The sequence below is a fragment of the Orcinus orca genome, chromosome 1 (assembly GCF_937001465.1).
Source record: "Orcinus orca chromosome 1, mOrcOrc1.1, whole genome shotgun sequence".
Classification (NCBI taxonomy): Eukaryota; Metazoa; Chordata; class Mammalia; order Artiodactyla; family Delphinidae; genus Orcinus; species Orcinus orca.
The window spans coordinates 43532805-43550867 of NC_064559.1; the positions used below are offsets into that span (position 1 = coordinate 43532805).

The following is an 18063-nucleotide window of genomic DNA, read 5'->3' on the forward strand; positions in this document are numbered from 1 at the left end:
AAGTAAGTGGCCAAGGAGTTACCTGAACAGTCTGTCTGCCTTCCTGAGAACATAGGGTTTTTCTCTTCTCATCGACAGTGTTGCACTGATGAATCATAGCTGTTGCCCCAATGTCATTGTGACCTACAAGGGGACCCTGGCAGAAGTCAGAGCTGTACAGGAAATCCACCCTGGAGAGGAGGTGAGTGCGTGGCTGAGGGCAGCCGTGTGGTGGGTACCATCCTCAGTCCCTCCAGGGTTCAGGGTCAGACCTGCGGCTTGATCCAAACTTTCAGCTTCCATTTGGCGCTCGCCATGTCCATCTGTGGCCAAAAAAAGAAACCAGGGAAGAATAGATTCGAGTAAGGTTCCTCACAGAGATTTATAGAAAAATGAAACTGCCAAAATGAGCAAAATGCAATCTTAGAGTGTGTGTATTACCATTTCCAAATAATTGGGTTTGAGTTTATTTTTGATTCATGAATTTTGGCCTGTTCCCCCCCGGCCCACAAAGAGAAAAGCAACCCAGCAGTAGCTAACGAGTTACAACTCGAAATGACATCAACGGTTCATGTCGTATCAGTTCCACATCTGAACATGGGAGGGTTCACTTTCTAGGAATGGAATGCAGATGGCCAGGTGTACACACTTGATGGGACAGGTAGAGGCAGTCTGTGGCCAAGGGCCACCATTAGCTTCCCTCCCTAACTTAGGGATATGGAGCAAATCTGGTCAGCGATTCCCTTCTCCTTTCCTGTGCTGTGGGTCCATGACTACCCTGTCAGGTGCGTTGAGAACGCTGGCCAGGCCTTGCCAGATGTATGCTATACTTTCTTAAAGTAAATCCTAATATCCCTAGCAAGACACGTGAATTTTTAGGGAATGTAATCACCCACTTTAGATACATTTCAGTTTAAATAATCTCTAATGCTATTTTTTAAGTTGCATGTCTGGATATTTAGAATGTTTTAAATACCATGATTAGTGTATGAAATGATATGGGCCTCGGTTTCTCTGGACCTTGTTAACTAACCCACCAGCTAAACTGGGAGCCCCACGCCCCAGGTACAAATCAGACTTTCCACCCTTTGTGGAATTCGTCCTGAGGAAGGCATCTTGTTTTGAGTCAGGGTGTCTTGGTTTCCGAATGTCTTGTGGAGGCTGCCCTGTGCCTCTTTTGTTAAAACAGCCGATTGCAGTCAGTAGGAACCTAAGTCACCAGGACCCGTGCTTGGGGCTGCCTGGAGCAGTTTGTCACCTGGACTGGCTGTGTCTGGGCCGCGAGCGGCCTTTGTCGCCATCTTCTGGGCCCTTCTGTCTGTTGCACCATGTGCCCATCAGTCATTTCAAAGAGATGAGGCAGGCTCTGGCCACTGGGGCAGGGCGAGGCTCGCTCCTGTTGTTTTGCCCTCCTGCTGTCACAAATCATCAGAAATGCAATCTCCTCCTTTTGGGCAAATCACTGTTTTGGGGGTTACCTGCCCTACAAAGGGGAAAAAGCCACTCCCTGGGGTGTCAGATGAGCCACAGGGTCTCTGTTACTACCCGTTGCACTGGGGAGAGCTCAGGGCACCTGCAAGCACCTAGCCTGTGTGGGTCCCCCACCCTCGCCTGCCTGCCAGTGCCCGAGGTTACTGGCACAGTGACGGCTTTGGGACATCCATCTGTTCAGTCAGACGTTTGCCTGATGGTGTGGGATGAGCAGCGAGTGCCATCCCAGTGAGTCGATAATGGACAGTTAAATGCCGGCCTCCTCCATATGCTGCAAGTCTCAGTTATAGAGCCCGTTAGAAAAAAGCAAGGACGGGAGAACTTGACGAGCCCAAAGGTATGACTTTTCCAAGTTCTCTGGCCCGGCTGGGTAAGGCAGCAGCTTGCTGGTGGCCTAGGAGCTGCATCCTCCCTGTGCTGACCTGTCCCGGCCTGCTGAGCCGAGCTTCCTGGTCCATTGCCAGCTGATGGCAGGATAAAGGGACACACACCGTGTGTGTGTTCATGTTCCCCCTGCACCCACCCAGCAGTGCATCTAGGCCGTCCCGGGTTGTGAGATCAAAGAGGCTAAACAAAGACCAGGAAGAGATAGTGCAGGGCCAATCCCAAGGATGAGTAGGCTCTTTGCCCATCGTGGCCTTTGCTTCTATACGCAAGACAGGGGCATCTACTGCTGGGCCAGATTCACAGCTTGCTCTCTGGGGAGGAAGGAAGCGGGATGCTCTCAACCTTCCAAATTACCGTTTTAGGGATTCCTTGATTCTGTAGGAGGTGGGTAGAGAAGCCCTTTCTCTTCACCACCACTAGCGGGTGCTCGGTTTAAGGAATTCGGTGTGTTAAGGTAAAAGACTGTATCCTGAGCTCTGGCCCTCCTGTCCCTGCAAGGTCACCATCAGGAATGTTTGCAGAGTGACAGGCAGGATGAGGCATGAGTTGGCCTGTAGCAATCTGCAACATCAACTTTTTGGACCCCCTTAGGTTTTTACCAGCTACATTGACCTCCTGTACCCAACAGAAGATAGGAATGACCGGTTAAGAGATTCTTATTTCTTCACCTGTGAGTGCCAGGAGTGCACCACCAAAGACAAGGTAAACTCCCCGACCCGGCACAAGTGCTGACTGTGCTCTCTCTCTCAGGGCCTCTGTGCCAAGTGAGCGCCCCTGTCTGACTTGGGGCGTCTCCTCCTGTCGTATTTTTGAGGCTTTAAACCGCCTCACTAGCATAGCCCGGGGGAATCCAGTTAGACCAGATCTTTGTTCAAACCTGATTCTCGCAGCTGATTAAAACATTTCCATCACATTGTTCAGATAAGAGAAGGATTTGCCACATTGCTATGTCTTGAAAAGAAATGGCTGCTCAAAAGAGAGGGAAGGGAAAAAGCACATGAGAAACATTTTCAAGCTTTCCCACCTATTCACCAGAATCTGAAGAATTTTCTCTGGCATTGCGCAAATTATTTTGTCAGTGCCACCCCTCCTTATTCTATTCTTTTGATTTCATAGATGTCTGAACACACATATCTGCCCACAGCAAACATATTCTCGGTGTCTTGCCCCGATAAGGAGGGTCTAGAAAATTAATATTTTTGTTTTTTTGTAAAAAAGCAATGAGTATTGAACTTCTCTTAGATCCCCTGCCTGATTCCCTTTCATTCTTCTGTAACTTTAGAATGGGTAGGCCTCTACCTCTGCATGGGAAAACGTGCTATTGGAGAGGCCTCCCCATCAGTATGGTTTCCGTGGGAAGTAACCTGTGGACATTTTCCTCAGGATAAGGCCAAGGTGGAAATCCGGAAGCTCAATGATCCCCCAAAGGCAGAAGCCATCCGTGACATGGTCAGATATGCACGCAATGTCATTGAGGAGTTCCGGCGGGCCAAGCACTACAAATATATCCTTTACAACCAGCCCTCCCTTACAGGGGCTGTTGGGGAGTTGGGCACGGGGAACGGGGGGAGAATGGGTTTCAGATTCTGAATATTGGAGGAAGGCTGTGTCCTGGTAAAAGTTTAAAGACTTACTCGCCATCCATCCCTTGGAGTCAACTACATCAGCATTTCATGATGTTGACCGTATCTGTTTCTCCTCTTTGACTAGTTTGCTCAGGAGTGCATCCTTGTGGAAGACTTTTATTGTCTAAAACTGCAGAACTGTTCCTTGAAGACCCTCACTGACTGGGTATCTTCCTTTGGGCAAGGCACCTCACCGAGGGTTTTGCTGTGTAACAGATGGAAACAGGCTCATAGATAGCAAGTAATTTGCCCAAGGGACACAGTTCACCAGGGCAGAGCCAGGTTTTGCCCCAGGTCTGCTAGCACAATCCATATTCTTTTTTTTTTGCGGTATGTGGGCCTCTCACTGCTGTGGCCTCTCCCGTTGCGGAGCACAGGCTCCGGACGCGCAGGCTCAGCGGCCATGGCTCACGGGCCCAGCCGCTCTGCGGCACGTGGGATCTTCCCGGACCGGGGCACGAACCCGTGTCCCCTGCATCGGCAGGCAGACTCTCAACCACTGCGCCACCAGGGGAGCCCACAATCCATATTCTTAACCGCTGTGGTATAGCATTTTCTTGGGTGTTGAAAAGGCATTAGATTCGTACTGAAGAAAGAAAGAAAACCAGTGACAGGAAATTGGAGAAAGACACATTTTTTTCTGAGTGTAAAAAAAGAACGTTCCCATGGTGGGGACTTTTTCCTTAAGAACTTTAGCGAAAATTCTCAGCTTGGGTGAGGATTTCAATTTTCTAGTTAAATTTAAGATTTTTGATTCTAATCAATATTGTTGACAGCTGAAAGGAGGCTCTGTTCCCCGTGGCTAAAATTCTTTGTGTTTAACAGCTTGAGGTCTCCAGTTTCTCCTAGTCTTTTTCTTCCAGAAAAATAGGACTCCTTTCACTTTTGCCGGGCTTTCTGTAATTTACTTTTTCGGAGGGTGAAGCTAGAGGTGGAGCGAACAAAATAGCAACTCCTTGCCCCTGGGGCCTTGGGAAGCCTCCTAGCTGATCTGCCAGGCCTGTCCTTTCCTTGACTCTAGAGCACCCCCTAGTGAGCTGCTGGAGATCTGCGAGCTCAGCCAGGAGAAGATGAGCTGTGTGTTTGAGGACAGTAACGTGTACATGCTGCACATGATGTACCAGGCCATGGGCGTCTGCTTGTACATGCAGGACTGGGAGGGCGCCCTGCGGTACGGACAGAAAATCATCCAGCCCTACAGGTGATTGCAGTGGCGCTTCCCGTCATCTTAGCACAGAATGGAAGTGGGTGATTTAGAATGGTCCCTTGGCTCTTCTGTCTTGACGCTATCATGTTGGAGCATGCCAGGAGCAGCTTCCTGTCCTCTGTACACATCTGGAGGTGCAGTCACAGGGTGCTTCCGCTGGGCCCGGCCTGTGCCCTCCACCACCCGGAAGAGGCACCCAGGGAGGCAGACTGAGGTGACGCAGCGGGTGCTGGGGCAGGATCCCTCCCAGGACCCGTCCAGGGTACTCCGTCCACAGTAGTTAATTCAGACCAGTATTCAAAAGCCACCGGTTTGTTTCGTTCCCCTCCCATGCCTTCCAAGTTAAATGGCACTTAGTAATCCATTAGTGGTTTTCTGTCCCCTTCTTTTGCTTTTTTCAGGGTGCAGCATCAGTTTTGCAAATGGGGAAACTCTGGGACTGGTGTGTTGTCTGTGGTTATTTAATATCCTCCTCTAGATTTGAATAAAATAAGTTGGATTTTAACTTGTAGTGATAATGAATGTTAACCATGGACAAGTTTCCATGTTGAGAGGGTTAGTAAACCTTAAAGTGGGTAACAGAAGGGGGTTCTGAGTAGCCACTTCAGGGCCTGGCTGGCCTAGATCAGATCACTGGGGCGTCTGTTAAAACACATTTACGTTATGCATTTACAGGGTCCTCTCCAAGACCAAGTGGATCAGAATCTCTGGGTATTGGACTTGAAATCTCTGTGTTCCAGAAGCACCCTGAGGGCTTTTGAGAAGCACTCAGTACTTCTTCAAGTTCTAAGATTGGGGACTGTAAAGTGTATGTCCAGTCTGAATTTCCACTGCCCAGTCGGCCCTCCACTTACCTCACAGTGCCCTGATTAGCCAGCAGGGGGAGCCCATGGGGGAAGCCAGCTCCTAAAATCTGCTCCTGGAAACAGAATTTGATACTTTAGGGATAATCTCAAAGCCTGTCCTTCTTCCTGAGGTGGGTGAGGAAGTCCTCTGGGCCATGTACACTTCCCTCTGTAGATCTGTAGGGAGAGAGACAGAGAATGAGAGTGAATGTTGGCTTTGTGGTTGCTCTCCCAGCAGGGCTTGCTGTTCTGGACCCTCTGTTAGCTTAGGGAGCTCTTCCGGGGGGCCCAGCCCTGGCCTTCTCTTGGTTGCTGGCTCTAGGGATCTCTCTGGGCAGCGAGCTGCCCACTGCCTAGGAATACAGCTAGAATGTGTCTCTTTTGGATGGACTTTGAGGATAGAGCAGGTAGAACAGACCAGCCTGTAAATAAACACCTTGAACACACACACGTGTGTTCACACACACACACACACACACACACACACACACACACACACACATGCGCCAGCTGCCTCCTGGTCTCTGTTCCTAGGGAGATGGCTCCTTCCTAGGCAGGCCCCATCAGTCAGCCTTCAGTTAAAACCAGCGAGAATACCTGCTGTCTACAAAGCCTTCTGCTGGGCAATAGAGAAGGAATATCTAGAAGAAGTAGGAGGTGTGTACCTGACTTCAGAGAGCTTATAATTTTGCCAAACCAACTGATATCATAGAGTGTGACAGAAAGCTGAGGTCTTGAGACATTGGTATGTTTGTATCTTTAAGTACACTGTCTTTTTAATATGAGGGGATAGGCCTATTGTCCTCATAAAAAGGGAATTTTCCCAATGCCCTGCGATGCGTACACCTAAAAGACAAAAATCTGGGGCTGGGACTCAATGTTGTGTTTATACACGTTTTTCCATAGGATCTCCCCTGTAGTTTTTATGTGGTTTTTCAGAAACACACAAACTGCATAAAATGAAGTGCATCCACGATGGGCAGACAGGGTTGAACCATCCATGCCCTCCACCCAGCACCTGCCGGGGTCTGGAGGAGACTGGCTGCCGTGGAGAGTGTGGCCACCAGCTGGGCGGCCACAGCTCACTGCACCCGGCCCGTGGGCTCTCGGCAGGCGTTGACAAGGTGGCCTGTTGTCTCTTCTCTCCTTCCAGTAAGCACTATCCTCTGTACTCCCTCAACGTGGCCTCCATGTGGCTGAAGCTGGGAAGACTGTACATGGGCCTGGAGAACAAAGCTGCTGGGGAGAGAGCTCTGAAGAAGGTATGTGTGTGATGTGAGGTTAGGAGGCCCAGTGCCTGCCGGACTCCTCACACCTCCCTTCCTGCAGGACTCAGGTGACTGACGGAGTCATGGAGAAAGACTAGCCCTTGGCTGCCCTCCAGCCATAGGAGTGGGAGGGGGGTGGATTCAGCAGGCGGCAGGGTAGGAAGTAACTGAGCCTTTGGCACGTTTGCATCCTGACCCTTCTGTTGGGAAAGGGGTGTCCACATTGTGGTTACAGGTTCACGGCTGTGGGGAAGGGGGTACTTGCCCTTTGTCCCCTGGGAAGCCATGGAAGTGCTGTAAGTATGTGATCATGATATGAGGCTGGCATTATTAAAATGTCTTTTCTGGTCCACTATTACCTATAAAAAGAAAGGAAAAATAAGAAAGAGGCCATGGATAGGTCAGGAGACCGTAGTGAGGGAATTCTCCAAATTTCTGCCCTTTGGGATTTATAGATTCGTGATGCCCGATTGTGGTGAAATCAAGGCAGTTGGGTCTGGAGAGGCCCTCAGCATGACGATTATCCACTTGCAGTTTCTAAAATAGGCTTAATAATCATTGTTAGCGTTCATTGAGTATGGTTATGTGCCAGGACCTGCCAGTGGGCCAGGGGCCAGGCCCTGCCGCTCACAGAAGCACAGCCACCATCCCAAGTATTGGTTCTCATTGCTGTTTATATAGGAATCAACAGTTGATAAAATACAATCTTTGGGACAATTATTATTTATGTAGAAGACAAAGGTTGATAAAATGTAACCTTTGGACAGTCTGTTTATACCTGTTAAGAGAATCTTTGTGAAAGTTGGGGCCGTGGACTAGGCCTGGATGCCTAATTCTCCAGATTCCCCAAATCTTCCCGATACAGTATACGGAAAGATGGAGTAAGGTCCGACATCCCAAAAGGAAGGGCCAGGGCTGACCCAGCCTAGAAGTGGGAGTTAATAAAATTTTCTGTTTTTAAACTGTGGAAGTTGTCTTCTAAGATGACATTTATTGCTTTGGTGAGGTTGGAAAAAAATTAACCAGTTAGGTCTCAACGGCAGAGTGCTGTAAAGTAACTAATTGCTGATCACTAAAGGCTAGAGTAGATCTGAGGAAGGAACATGAGTCCTGACGTGAATGCAGAGGGCAAGGAGAGACATTTAAACCAGGCGATTCCTGAAGGCTTGCACTCCTGTTGGTTTGAGATCTAGGAAGAGAATGGTAGAATAGAAAGGAAGGCCCGTCAGAGTCACAGGCCATCAAAAATTCCCTCTTTGGGGGACGTGGGAATAATTTAAGTTTTTCGATCTGTGAAGAATACAGTTGAATACAAAAGAGCAAAATAAATTATTATGGATTACCTTAGGTATGTAATTCCTATATGCCAGGCACTATTCTAAACACTTTATGTGTATCAACAACTCTGAGAGGTATGTGTTATTCCTATTTTACAGATGAGGACAGTGAGGCACAGAGTAGTTAAGTAAATTGCCCAAGGTTACACAGCTAGAAAGTAATGGAGCCACTGGAAACTCTTGCACTTAAAGAAACCTTATTAAATATGTGCTCTCTGGATTCCTCACATGAAACTTGTGCCTATTTTTAAGTTTTTAAAGAATATGTATAAAGATGTAAGCGTTCACTTTTTGAAAGGGAAAAACGGTTTAGTCATGTCTTACACATTAGTAATATGAACTAAAATCAAAAAGGTTTGTCCCTAAATCAATTTCTCTATCATTTCTTCAGCTACTGAAGAATGTTTTCCTCAGCCGTAGAGACTGGGTGACTAGTTGGATGTGAGAGAATCTTGTTCTCTTTTCTTTTTTAAAAAAAAAGCCAGACTCTGGAGGCTAACACAGGCTCTGAAAGCCAGTTTGCATCCTGTGCCTTCAAGCAGAGAGGTCCAGCCTGAATTAAAGTTAGTCCGGGGGAGGGGCAAGGGGACTGGCTTCAGGCTCTCAACCCCTGTTCTCTCTCTCCTAGGCCATTGCCATCATGGAAGTAGCTCATGGCAAAGACCATCCATACATTTCTGAAATCAAACAGGAAATTGAAAGCCACTGAAACTATGCTGACATTTTAGTTTTTATTTAAATCCAAGTGCAGAAACCTTCGAGGATTTGACTGTTTCAAATCATACACGTCATGCCAGCATCTCTGTAAACTCATTGGAATGAAAACACAACTTGCACTTAACCTTACAAATGGCTTACTTGGATGTTGGTCTTAATCTTGAACCTTCATATCAAATTAATTTTTGAATGCTTTTTTTCCCTAAAAGATAATGGCATGGTTTCATATATTATAATATACATTTAAAAATGCAGTTATTTTTCCCTTCATGCCTACTGTAATGTTCTAAACAAACATGAATGATGAAAGAGAATTAAAAAAGGTAATAGTATATGAAGTTTGTGTTTTCCTCTGTCGGTCGGGCGGGGGGATGTCGAAGTGGTGATGGAGCTGGGTCTTGGCATGGATGTTGCACCCGTTCTGCATCAGGCAGGGAGCCCAGGCACGCTCCCCCCCAGGAGTGGGGTCTGCAGCCTCATTAGCCTGCAGCTGCTTTCCCTATACAGTGCCCATGGAGGACGACAAGACCCAAGACTGAGAAGGTGCAAGAAGGGAAGAAAGGTATCAGCAGCTGAGAGCAGTTGAGTGATATGGGTGCCCCTCCCTGGCAGGAGAATGCGTCAGTTTCAGTTTTTTTCTGTCCAGTGTCTGGTATCCCTTCAGTGCATAATGATTCTGTGCTCAGGGTAAGCCTGAGCAGGAAAAACATTTTTTCCTTACCGACTCCATGTTCTTGAGCAAACGCTGATCTCTCCCTGCACGGCCGGCAGGAATTCAGCTTCGCCACAGCCTGGACCACAGCAACCTGCAAGTTTCTCAGCAGCTGCTGCAGAGAGGGGCACAGCCCTGAGCACTGCAGCGCAGGGATGTTTCTTGGATGAGTTTCTTCTGATCCAAAGAGAGGAACCTCCCCATTAGGTAATAATTAAAGCCTGATGGAGTTTACACTCAGCTTTCTTTCAGATTCATGGTCTGCAAACAGCTTGGAAACAGCTGTGGATCTGGTCTGTTATCCTTCTTTCCTCATCTACAGACACCACACACATCTCTCACTCGCAGTTAACTGCACACAGCGGATTCAGCAGGTAGAATGCCTTCTCTTGTTCAGTGAAGTGTGTTAAGATGTTTACTGAACACCTACTATATGCAAAACATGCTCCAAGTGCATAGAGATGAAGAAGGCATAGTCCTGGCTCTGGGGAGCTTAGTGTTTTAAGAATGCAAATTTACTCTGTAGCTAGGCCTAAAATAAGCTTAGCCCAACATCTGTCTAGGTTTTATAAAATTTGTAAAGGTAATACTTTCTCAATAAATTTAAATTATATGAAAAAGTGAGCTGTTCCTTCTTTCTCAGCAGTCCTACCACCCAGAGGTAACCACTGTGATAGTTTGCTTATGTGGCCCCAGTGTTTTCCACACCCGTATAGCATATCTGTATAAATAGATTTAGAAAAACAAAGGCAGAATGGTACTGACATATTTTGTAGTCTGCTTCTCTGACCTAACAATAGGGACCCTTTTCATTTCAGCATTTACAGATTTGCTTCATTCTCTTTAGAGGCAGAACGTTGCATGGAATGTGTATGTCATAATCTATTCAGCTGTTCTCTTATTTATGGACATGTGGGTTTTCCACTTTGCTGCTATTATAAACGACGCCACAGTGAACAGTCTTAGACGTATAACTTTGCTGACATGGGGTACCATTTTTGGAGACAGATTCCTAGAAGTGGAATTTCAGGATCAAATAGTGGAAACTTTATTTGAGTAAGTATGGCCACATTTCCTTTTTAAAAAACTGCAGCAGGTACCAATAGAATATAATATTTATAGTATTTGTTTTCCTCTACCCTCATAACACTGTATTGTTTAAAATTTTTTTGCCAATATAATGTGTGAACTATTTTGTTTATATGCATTTATTAATGAAGTTGGGTACTTTTTCATATACTTAGGAATTATTGTGTTTCTTCTGTGAGTTGATATTCACAGCCATTGCCTATTTTGTTATTTATGCCGTTCATAATAATTTCTAAGATCTCAGTGTATATTGGGATATTAGCTCTTTGTCATGTGTTGAAAATATTTTCCCCTGGTTGTCCATTAACTTTATTTTTCATGACATTTGTACTAAGGAAGATTTTTTTTTCTCATTTTGAAATGAAGAAAAGAAATACAACTTTGTCTATGATCTATCTGGAATCGTTTTATTTAATACATTGTTTAATGGTTAAGGGATCTAATAGTACTCTAAACTTTTTAATGTTCAGAATTGCTAGCCACTTATGCCAGCATTGTTTATGGAATGATTTCTTTTCCCCTGCTGATTTGAAATGATACCATTATCATTTCCCTAAGACTTAGGTTTATTTCTGCAGTGTTTCAGTCCATTGATCCGTCTACTATAGAAGTAAAGTACTTTTAACTACTGTTGCACTGCAGAACTTTTAGTATCTACTAAGGCTAATCCTTTTGCATTCTCTGGAGTTTTTCTGACCATTCTCCCATGTTTAACCCTACAAAGTACTTTAGAATCACTTGGCCAAGTCCTCTCATGGCCTTTCCCTACTCCCCCAGCAAAAGTACTCCTGGAATATTTATTAGAATTGCATTGAACTCATTGGTACTCAGAGAACTGACCTCTTCATGAGTCTTTCTATCCAAGAATGTGATGAGTTTATCAATTTGTCTACATTTTGCCTCTGAAGTAGTTTAGTTACGTTTATACAGGTCCTGCACATTCTTCTTAATTCCTAGATTTTATGTTTTCTATAGCTATTAGGAAAGAGCTCTTTTCTTCTATATATTTCTTAACTGTTAAGTCTGACAAGTTTTCCCTATTTGTTGTTAAAGATAATAAAAAGTAGAATCACATGAAATTGATGTGTTTGATCCTGTTTTTGTCATTTTATTGCATATTTGTGTGTTTTTCTTATATTTATCTTTTGCTCTTTTGAGTTTTCTTTTCTCTCTTTTTTAATTTACTTCCTGCTAGTAGAGTATTTGGAAATAATACTATCTACTCATAGTTAGTTTTATGTCTAAACTATAGGGTAAGACTACTTTTTCTGTTCATCAACCAAAGAAATTGAGTCCATTTACTCATTCCATGAATGACAAAGCAAATTAGTGTATGTACCTGTTCTCTTGCCATTCTACTTGACTTCTTTCCATGTTCATTGGTATTTTGTCTAGTATCATCTTTTTTTGTTAAAATTGATGCTGTACAATATGATATAAGTTATAGGTATACAATACACTGATTCACAGTAAGATTTTACTCAATTTATAGTTATTATAAAATGTTGACTATATTTCCCCTGTTTTACAATATATGCTTGTAGCTTATTTTATACCTAATAGTTTGTACCTCTTAATCCCCTACCCCTATATTTCCCTCCCCATTCCCTCTCCACACTGGTAACCACTAGTTGGTTCTCTACGAGTCTGCTTTTTGTTGTTGTTATATTCATTAGTTTGTTGTATTTTTTAAATTCCACATATAAGTGATTTCACACAGTATTTGTTTTTGTCTGACTTATTACACCAAGCTTAATGCCCTCCAAGTCCATCCATGTTGCTGAAAATGGCAAAATTTTGTTCTTTTTTATGGCTGAGTAGTATTCCATTGTATATATGTACCACATATTCTTTATTCATTCATTAGTTGGTGGACACTTAGGTTGCTTCCATATCTTGGCAATTGTAAATAATGCTGCTATGAACGTTGGGGTGCATGTATCTTTTCGAATTAGAGTTTTTGTTTTCTTCAGATATATACCCAGGAGTGGACTGTAGTTCTATTTTTAGTTTTTTAAGAAACCTCCATACTGTTTTCCACAGTGGATGCAGCAATTTACATTCCTACCAACAGTGCATGAGGGTTCCTTTTTCTCCACATCCTTGCCAGAATTTGTTATTTGTGTTATTTTTGATAATAGCCATTCTGACAGGTGTGAGGCAATATCTCAGTGTAGTTTTGATTTGCATATCCCTGATGATTAGCGATGTTGAGCATCTTTTCATGTGCCTGTTGGCTCTCTGCATTTCCTTTGGGAAATAAGCCAGCTCTTCTGCCCATTTTTTAATAGGGTTGGTTTTTTGACGTTGGAGTTGTATGAGCTGTTTATATATGTTGGATATTAGTCCCTTATTGGTCATAACATTTGCAAATGTTTTCTTCCATTCAGTAGGTTGTCATTTCGTTTTATCAGTGGTTGCCTTTACTGTGTAAAAAGCTTCTAAGTTTAGTTAGGTCCCATTTGTTTATTTTTGCTTTTATTTCCTTTAGGAGGTGATCCAAAAAAATATTGCTGTGATTTATGTAAAAGAGTGTTCTGCCTATGTTTTCCTCTAGGATTTTTATAGTATCTGGCCTTAAATTTAGGTCTTTAATCCATTTTGAGTTTATTTTTGTATATGGTGTTAAAGGATGTCCTAGTTTCATCTCTTACACATAGCTGTCCAGTTTTCCAAGCACCACTTATTGAAGAGACTGTCTTTCTGCATTGCATATTCTTGCCTCTTAATTGACCAAAAGTGTGTGGGTTTATTTCTGGGCTTTCTATCATGTACCATTGATCTCTATATGTTTTTGTGCCAGTACCATATTGTTTTGATTACTGTAGCTTTGTAGTATAGTCTAAAGTCAGGGAGCATAATTCCTTGAGCTCTGTTCTTCTTAAGATTGTTTTGGCAATCTGGGGTCTTTTTTGTTTCTATACAAATTTAAAAATTATTTGTTCTAGTTCTGTGAAAAATGCCATTGGTAATTTGATAGGAATTGCATTGAATCTGTAGACTGCCTCGGGTAGTATGGTCATTTTAACAATATTGATTTTTCCAATCCAAGAACATGGTATATCTTTCCATCTGTTTCTGTTGTCTTCAATTTCATTCATCTACATCTCATACTTTTCAGAGTACAGGTCTTTTGCCCCTTAAGTAGGTTTATTCCTAGGTATTTTATTATTTTTTGATGTGATGTAAATGGGATTGTTTCCTTAATTCTGTTTTTACTAGTTCATTGTTAGTGTATAGAAATGCAACAGATTTCTGTATATTAATTTTGTATCCTGCTACTTTCCCAAATTCATTGATGAGCTCTAGTAATTTTCTGGTGGTGTCTTTAGGATTTTCTATGTATAGTATCGTGTCATCTGCAGACAGTGACAGTTTTACTTTTTCTTTTCCAATTTGGATTCCTTTTGTTTGTTTTCCTTCTCTGATTGCTGTGGCTAGGACTTCAAAACTATGTTGAATAAAAGTGGCAAGAGTGGGCACCTTTGTCTTGTTCTTGATGTTAGAGGAAATGCTTTCAGTTTTTCACCATTGAGTATGATGTTAGCTATGGCTTTGTCATTTATAGCCTTTATTATGTTGAGGTAGGTTCCCTCTGTGCCCACTTTCTGGAGAGTTTTTATCATAAATGGATGTTGAATTTTATCAAAAGCTTTTTCTGCATCTATTGAGATGATCATATGGTTTTTATTCACTTTGTTAATGTGGTGTATCACATTGATTGACTTACGGATACTGAAAAATCCTTGCATCCCTGAGATATCAATAAATACCACTTGATCATGGTGTATGATCTTTTTAATGTATTGTTGGATTCAGTGTGCTAATATATTGTTGAGAATTTTTGCATCTATATTCATCAGTGACATTGGCCTGTAATTTTCTTTTTTGTGGTATCTTTGGTTTTGGTATCTGGGTGATGCTGGCCTCATAGAATGAGTTTGGAAGTGTTCCTTCCTCTGTTTTTTGGAATAGTTTTAGAAGGATAGGTGTTAATTCTTCTCTAAATGTTTGGTATAATTCACCTGTGAAGCCATCTGGTCCTGGACTTCTGTTTGTTGGGAGTTTTAAAACTACTGATTCAATCTCATTACTGGTAATTGGTCTGTTCATATTTTCTATTTCTTCCTAGTTCAGTCTTGTGGTGGTGTACCATTCTAAGAATTTGTCCATTTCTTCTAGGCTGTCCATCTTATTGCCATGTAGTTGCTCATAGTAGGCTCTTATGATCCTTTGTATTTCTGTGGTGTTGATTATAACTTCTCCTTTTTCATTTCTGATTTCATTGATTTGGGCCTTCTCCTCTTGATGAGTCTGGCTAAAGGTTTATCACTTTCATTTATCTTTTCAAAGAACGAGCTTTTTGTTTCATTGATTTTTTCCTAATTTTTACATCTGTATTTAATTTATTTCTGCTTTGATCTTTATGATTTTTTTTTCTTTTACTAATTTTGGGTTTTGTTTGTTCTTCTATCTCTAGTTGCTTAGGCATCAAGTTAGGTTGTTGGAGATTTTTCTTGTTTCCTGAGGTAAACTTGTATCACTATAAACTTCCCTTTTGCTTTTTGCTTTTGCTGCATCCCATAGATTTTGGATCGTCGTGTTTTCATTTTCATTTGTCTCTAGGTACTTTTTGTTATCCTTTTTTTCTTCAGTGATCCTATAGTTCTTAAGTAGCATATTGTTCAGCCTCCATGTGTTTGTGTTTTTTCAATTTTTTTCTTGTAGTTGATTTCTAGTCTCATAGCATTGGGGTCAGAAAAGAAGCTTGATATGATTTCAGTTTTCTTAAATATACTGAGGCTTGTTTTGTGGCCTAGCATGTGATCTGTCCTGGGGAATGTTCCATGTGCACTTGAAAAGAATGTGTATTCTACTGGTTTTGAATGGAGGGCTCTATACATACCAGTTAATCCATTTGGTCTAATGTGTTATTTTTTTATTTTTTATTTTTTTGCGGTACGCGGGCCTCTCACTGTTGTGGCCTCTCCCATTGCAGAGCACAGGCTCCAGACACGCAGGCTTAGTGGCCACAGCTCACAGGTCCAGCCGCTCCACAGCATGTGGGATCTTCCCGGACTGGGGCACGAACCCGTGTCCCCTGCATCGGCAGGCAGACTCTCAACCACTGCGCCACCAGGGAAGCCCTGATGTGTTACTTAAGGTTTGTGTTTCCTTGTTGATTTTCTGTCTGGATGATCTGTCCATTGATATAAGTGGGGTGTTAAAAATCCCTTTCTATTATTGTGTTACTGTTGATTTCTCGTTTTATGTCCATTCATTATTTGCCTTCTGTATTTTAGGTGCTCCTGTGTTGCGTCCAGGTATTGGGTTGGCCAAAATGTTCATTTGCGTTTTTCCGTAAGATGTTACAGAAAAACCCAGTGGAACATTTTGGCCAACCCAATATATTTACAATTGTTATATCTACTTCTTGGATCGATCCCTTGATCATTATGTAATGTCGTTCTTTGTCTCTTTTAACAGTCTTTATTTTAAAGTCTATTGTGTCTGATAATAAGTTTGCTACTCCAGGTCTCTTTCGATTTCTTTTGCATGGAATACCTTTTTCTATCCCCTCACTTTTAGTCTGTGTGTGTCTCTAGATTTGAAGTGGGCCTCTTATAGGCAGCATATGCTAATATATGGATCTTGTTTTTGTATCCGTTCAGCCACTCTGTGTCTTTTGGTTGGAGCATTTAGTCTGTTTACATTTAAGGTAATTATCAATATATATGTTCTTATTGGCCATTTTGTTAATTGTTTTGAATTTGTTTTTGCAGGTCTTTTTTTTTCTTCTTTTGTTCTCTTGTGATTTGATGACTGTCTTTAGTGTTACGTTTGTATTCATTTTTGTGTGTATCTATTATAGAATTTTGGTTTGTGGTTACAATGAGGTTTTTATCTAGCCGTATATATATATACTCTCCTCCCCTCACAATTACTGTTTTTGATATCATATTTTTTATCTAAGTGTTCGTGTATCCCTTAACTGCTTATTGTGGATCTAGGTGATTTTACAACTTTTGTCTTTTAACTTCCCTACTAGCTTTCTGTGTGGGTGATTTTCTGCTTTTACTGTGTGTTTACCTTTACCGGTGAGCTTTTTCATTTCGTAATTTTCTTGTTTCTAGTTGTGGCCTTTCCTTTTTAACCTAGAGAAGTTCCTTTAACATTTGTTGTAAAAGTGATTTGGTGGTGCTGAACTCTCTTAGCTTTTTCTTGTCTATAAAGCTTTTGATCTCTCCGTCAGATCTGAAGGAGAGCCTGGCTGCATATTCTTGGTTGAAGGTTTTTCCCTTTCACCATTTAAAATATCTTGTGCCACTCCCTTCTGGCCTGCAGAGTTTCTGCTGAAAAATCAGCTGATAACCTTATGGAGATTCCCTTCTGTGTTATTTGTTATTTCCCTTGCTGCCTTTAATATTCTGTCTTTATCTTTAATTTTTGTCATTTTGATTATAGTGTGTCTTGGTGTGTGTGTTCCTCTTTGGGTTAATCCTGTATGGGACTCGCTGCACTTCCTGGACTTGGGTGACTGTTTCCTTTACCAGGTTAGGGAAGTTTCCAGCTGTTATCTCTTCACATATTTTCTTGGGCCCTTTCTCTCTTCTTCTGGGACATTCCCCTATAATGTGGACATTAGTGTGCTTGATGTTGTCCCAGAGGTCTCTTAAAATGTCATTTCTCTTCATTATTTTTTTTTCTGTTCAGCGGCAGTGATGTCCACTACTCTGTCTTCCAACTCACTGATTTGTTCCTCTGTATCGTGTAGTCTACTATTGATTTCTTCTAGTGTGTTTTTCATTTATTGTATTCTTCGTCTCTGGTTATTCTTCATATTTTCTAATTCTTTGTTAAACACTTGGAACTGCTTGCTCTGTGCGTCCATTCTTCTCCTGAGTTCTTTGAGCATCTGTATCATCATTACTCTGACCTCTTTCTCTGGTACATTGCCTATCTCCATTTCACTTAGTTCTTCTTCCGGCATTTTTCTCTGGTTCTTTTGTCTAGAACATGTTCCTCTCCCAACACATCTTGTCTAAGTTGCTATGTGTATTTTTACGTATGTGGTAGATCAGTGACGTTTCTTGACCTTGGAGAAGTGGCCCTCTGTAGCAGATGTCCTGTGTGTCCCAGCAGCACACTCCCCTCTTGTCACCCAAGCTGTATACTCTAGGGGTTCCCCCTACGAGGGCTGTGCGGGTCCTTCTGTTGGGGCGGGCTGGCTACGTGGATGGTCTGGTAGGCTTGGTTGATCCCTAGCCCGGCTGGTTGCCAAGCCCCGCCTTGTGCGGATGCTGCTGGCTGCTGGTTAGCGGGGCTTGCTTGTGAGGCAGCCCAGGCTAGTGCTGGTACACTGGTAGGCGGAGTCAGGATCCAGAAGACTCCAGGGCTGTTGCCTG

General features: G+C 42.7%; 1 protein-coding gene across 2 annotated transcripts in view; it reads left to right on the forward strand.

The window, feature by feature from the left end:
- SMYD2 (SET and MYND domain containing 2) overlaps window positions 1-9188 on the forward strand; it is a 50500-nt gene extending 41312 nt beyond the window's left edge. For both annotated transcript variants that reach the window (XM_004275245.3, XM_033438020.2), the window contains 6 exons: window positions 79-181; window positions 2449-2559; window positions 3241-3361; window positions 4509-4683; window positions 6688-6796; window positions 8768-9188. In XM_004275245.3, the coding sequence (XP_004275293.1) occupies window positions 79-181; window positions 2449-2559; window positions 3241-3361; window positions 4509-4683; window positions 6688-6796; window positions 8768-8848 (700 nt within the window). In that variant the 3' untranslated portion in view covers window positions 8849-9188. The remainder of the gene's footprint in view (window positions 1-78; window positions 182-2448; window positions 2560-3240; window positions 3362-4508; window positions 4684-6687; window positions 6797-8767) is intronic.
- Window positions 9189-18063: the final 8875 nt, after the last annotated feature.